Source organism: Nansenia antarctica (genome assembly GCF_963989245.1).
Source record: "Nansenia antarctica genome assembly, chromosome: 9".
Lineage (NCBI taxonomy): Eukaryota > Metazoa > Chordata > Actinopteri > Argentiniformes > Microstomatidae > Nansenia > Nansenia antarctica.
In genome coordinates, this window is record NC_137679.1 from 44,639,606 (window position 1) to 44,644,605 (window position 5,000).

The 5,000-nt window shown below is 47.8% G+C and overlaps 1 protein-coding gene across 1 annotated transcript in view; it reads right to left on the reverse strand.

Annotated features, from left to right (window-relative positions):
- pcca (propionyl-CoA carboxylase subunit alpha) overlaps positions 1 to 5,000 on the reverse strand; it is a 20,802-nt gene that overhangs the window by 7,666 nt on the left and 8,136 nt on the right. The window contains 1 exon segment of the mRNA XM_080539832.1: positions 4,368 to 4,907. Coding sequence (XP_080395958.1) covers positions 4,368 to 4,907 — 540 coding nt within the window.

A 5,000-nucleotide genomic window follows, 5' to 3' on the forward strand; every position in this document is an offset into this window, starting at 1 on the left:
GGAGGTAATAAGCTAGGCTACGCTAGGCTACGCTAGGCTAGGTAAGACATCATGTCGTCAGTATTTACATGTATATAGTTTGATGTAAAGAACTCTCCCAACTGCAATGCAAAAAACACATACACAGACATCTTTAGAAAAGTACAATAAAGCTTTACTTCTTTAAAAGTGTGGTGTGCATCTCCAGCAGTGCGATATCTGGAAACATACTATCTGTAGACTCTCCGCTCAGGGTTGCCAGATGGGATTGACAATTTCCAGCCTAACCAGTCAAAAAAGCGCTAAATCCCCCCAAAAACAGCCCATCTGGCAACCCTGTCTCCGCTGCGTCAGACTCTTCCACTTGTTGCTCAAAACGGGCATCTCGTTTGTTAAGTCCTGGTATGTTGTGGCATTTCTTTGCTGTTTGCCATCTAAGACGTGTTTAGCAGACATGTTTTCATCAGGCGTAAGGGAATACCCAGGGAGACGCAGACAGCAGAAACAGCTGAGGCACGTGAGTTGAAATTCTCCACGTCAGAGTTTATTCTAATGACCTGATTCGCATAAGGAGAAAACCACCTCAAGCGAGCGTATCGACTTTGTGAATTAGAGGTGATTTGCATCGAGTTTATGTTTACGTTTCCATAACATGTCTCATGTGAGTCATCTAAAACTGATGCGAATCACCTCGAAATGTGAATCAGAATGTTTTATGGAAACGCACCTTGTGTGTGTGTGTGTGTGTGTATCTGTCTGTGTGTGTGTGTGTGTGTGTGTCTGTGTATCTGTCTGTGTGTGTGTGTGTGCGTGTGTGTGTGTGTGCGTGTATCTGTCTGTGTGTGTGTGCGTGTGTGTGTGTGTGTGTGTGTGTGTGTCTGCGTGTCTGTGTGTGTCTGTGTGTGTGTGTGTGTGCGTGTGTGTGTGTGTCTGTGTGTGTATCTGTCTGTGTGTGTGCGTGTGTGTGTGTGTGTGTGTGTGTCTGTGCGTGTCTGTGTGTGTCTGTGTGTGTGTGTGTGTGTGTGTGTGTGTGTGTGTGTGTGTGTGTGTGTGTGCGTGCGTGTGTGTGTGTGTGTGTGCATGTGTGTGTGTGTGTGCATGTTTGTGTGTGTGTGTGTGTGTGTGCGTGGGAAACTTCAGGGAGACCAGTGGTTAGTGGCCTCACGCATGGCCTCTGGACGTCATCAGTGTGTGTGTGTGTGTGTGTGTGTGTGTGTGTGTGTGTGTGTGTGTGTGTGTGTGGGAAGCAGGGGCTCTTTGTGTGGTTTAGAGCCAGGTGGAGATTGCTTCCTGCCTGGTTGCCTAGCTACGGCCTCCAGGCGTGCCCCGGGGACCGCCGCCATCCCATAGTTAACATGGGGGCCCAAGCCCCATAGAGCCCCATTCACCTCCATAGAGCCCAACGTAGCCTGGACCAGGAAGTGTCAGAGTACGGCAAGCTGAGAGGGACAAACAGGTCAACCCAGGTCAACAGGCTGTAGAACGTAGTGTAGAACGCTCCTATTGTCTGTCTGTGTGTCTGTGTGTGTCTGTCTGTCAGTGTGTCAGTGTGTCTGTGTCTCTCTCTCTCTCTCTCTCTCTCTCTCTCTCTCTCTCTCTCTCTCTCTCTCTCTCTCTCTCTCTCTCCCTCCCTCTCCCTCTCTCTCAAAAAACAAAAAGTAGTGTACATAGAATTAAAGGTAGACTAGAATACAGAAATGATTGAGCTTGTTTAGTGTTATGGAGGTTTTATCCTGACGTCCTTCTACTGTCACAACATCTCTCACATCTGACTGCTGGGTAACACATTGTTGTACTTCACCCAGCAGATATGGTGGTTTTTTTTACATTTGTTGGGGTGTTGGTGATCAGTGGGAAGTACGTGTCTGAGGTCTTTCTACAACTGGCATGGATGTCCTTAGTGTTGTGTCCGTCACAGTGCCACTGTGTATTCTCTGTTTAGGGCCAAAGCGTTCCAATCTGCTCTGGTGTTTGGTTGACTGTTTCCAATGTGTCAGGTAATTTCCTTTTTGTTTTCTTATCATTTGGTTTAGTCTAATATGTGGCTCTGCTTGTGATTGACTGATCTCTCTCTCTCTCCCTCTCTCTCTGTCGCTTTCTCTCTCTATTTCTCTCTCTCTCTCTCTATTCCTCTCTCCCTCTCTACACCTCTCTCCTTCCTCCGTCCTCCCATGTTTTATACCTTTCCCTCTATCCTTTCTCTCACTTGTTTACTCTCTACCTCACACACAGACACAAACACAGCTCCCCTATTCAGCCATGTTGTGAAATTTAACTATTTAATCTCAATAAAGCGCATGAGGAGGAGGAGGAGGAGTCTATTCACCTGTCAATCACCCTCACACCTCCAACGCCTGGACCTAACTCAATAACACACAGCCACCAGTCACCATTGACAGGGTTAAGCACCCCATCTCAAGCGTTCGTCAAGTGTGAAGTGCTTGTCTGTGTGTGTGTGTGTGTGTGTCTGTGTGTCTGTCTGTGTGTGTGTGTGTGTTTTTCTCTGTCTCCCAATAATTAAAACCTATTTTAATAGGTGGTAGGGGGGTGTTCAAACTGAGGATCATTCAAACCCCCTCCCTCCCCCATCCCCTACCTCTATTCACCCTGGGGTCCTTTCACATGCTAAGAGACCCTTAACCAAATCACCCCCCCCATCCCCCCAGGCACGCGAGACCCTCAGAGCGTTTAGCAATGCGTAAACCTGCACTAACTATTCAGCCGCCGTTAAACTGGGGGGGCCGGGGGGGGGGGGGATGGCCTTTCAGCTGCTAATGTAATGACATCTCCATTTCCACACACACACAGAAGGCAGAGGACGGCCCACTCACACACACACACACACACACACACACACACACACACACAAATGAGAATGAGTGTGTGTGTGTGTGTGTGTGTGTGTGTGTGTGTGTGTGAGTGTGTGTGTGTGTGTGTGTGTGTGTGTGTGTGTGTGTGTGAGTGTGTGTATACATGTGTTCCTGACAGGGCAGATTCTCCCCTACCGTACCAGAACCTGTGAGCCCGCTTTGTTCTGCTTTCCCCACTGCCCACCAGGCCGTACCGGGCCGTGGTACTGTACTGGTGTTAGCTGCCCTTCTAGTGCAGCAGATTAATGAAATAATCGTTCGCTTGGTGATACAAGCACCAAATTTGGCACACAAGTGCTTTGGGACCTACTCTCTCAGAAAAGTACGGTTTCCACTTGAAAAAACAAAATGGCCACCATTTTTCAAGATGGCCGCCATTCGAAATGGATTCAAACAGCGTTTTTGACTGAATAATCCTATTTTGATGGCCTATACATTGAAATATATTGTAGCGAACGGGAATCTGCTAGTGTAACTTGCCCCATGCGGGAGTCGAACCCCGACCTCCCACATAACCGACGGCCGCGCTAACCATTAGACCAAGAGAGTTAACTCCCTTGGAGGAGCTGTTAACGGGGCCTCATACAGGATCATTACACTATCCTCACCGTTCGGGAGAGCGTGCCCTCACGCTTCACTATGTCAAGTTCCTCACGTGGACACGCCTCTCCGATGGCCTTCCTTCCATCCCACTTCTGACACCAGTGTAGCGAACGGGAATCTTCTAGTGTAACCTTGGCCAAATTCTACCCAAAGCCTTACTAAGCCTGCATCCTGAAGAGTCGCAAAAACATTGACTGCAACAACAAGAATATCTGTGTCGCATGCCTTGATCAACACAGACTTCATCTGTTGCTTGGCTGCATGAAGAGTATGTATGAAGATTCTGGAGTCAGCTTCCTCATGGTTACATGGACTTAAGCCTTCAAGGCTGATGGGCTTGTTTGATAGAGCCTGCTCCCCTTTGGTCACAACTATGACATTGTTGGGACACAGGGTCACTATCTTGTCGGCTAGGAACATGAAGAGCTCAGTCTTGTTGTTGCTGTCTCGCAGGAAGCTTTTCCAGTTGGGTGGCAGTTTGTTTTTGTCTGTCACTCTTCGTCGACCTCCCATACCTCTGTTTGACCTAGTTTCAGCCTTCAGGCTTGAAGTCCAGTAGACATCAAAAATGATATCTGTTCGCTCATACTTTGATGAGTAGGTCTGGATTTTTGGAACTACATCCTGGACAGCATATTCCTCAAAGGTCTTTGATGTCGTAGGAGACAATGAATGCACAAGAGAGGAACCATCAATGATAATGGCATCACATTCTGGTTGTTTGTCAGGAGGAGAAATGGTAGCTTCCAGAATTTTTGAAAGCTGAGACTTCTGGCCAGAGTGGAGTTTCCCTGTGTCACTCAGTGCAGCAGGGAAAGGTTGATTCTCATGCTTAAAGAACTCAAGCAGGTCACACTCTCGTGATTGGCACGATATAAAAAGCTGCGAGAACAGACGACAGTCATCTTTGAGTACCTGCTTCTTCATGTCACTGGAAGCTGCAGCTGCCTCTTGGCGAAAGAAGTCGGCTTTGTTCTTTTTAATGGGCTTATAGAAGGAACCCTCATCCCCCAGACCATTGAAAAAGTCTCTGAAGGCAGCTTGACCTTTCTCAAAGTGAGTTCTTACAAGCTCAGCAGCACTGGGATGTGCGATGGTTTTTGTGTCCAATGTGAGCAGATCTTTGGACTCTTCCTGGAAAGGATTGCCCAGATCCTTCATCACATCAAACAACTTTTGGACCTTGTCAGTGAAGGACTTCTGAGACTGACTGGTCTGCTCATGATGCCTGACATCTTTGTTTGCTTCTTTGACTTGAGATGCCAACTCATACTGGTTGACTAACTGGCTAACTTCTGGTCCAGACACCATCCACCGCCTCAGTGCAGATGGATCCTCTGTAAGGCCAATGGCACCACCATCACCTTTAACAACTGCATTGGCCTGCTCGTGAGCTTGGTCAATGGGTAAGCCTGAGAACTCCCTGTGAGTCTTGTGGACCACAAACTTTCCAAGCTGAAATTCATGGGAAACCTGAGGATGAGTTTGCTCCAAAGACGCCATGTCTCTGAGGTGGATGGGGAGCCATCGAGCATAGTTCACATTGTT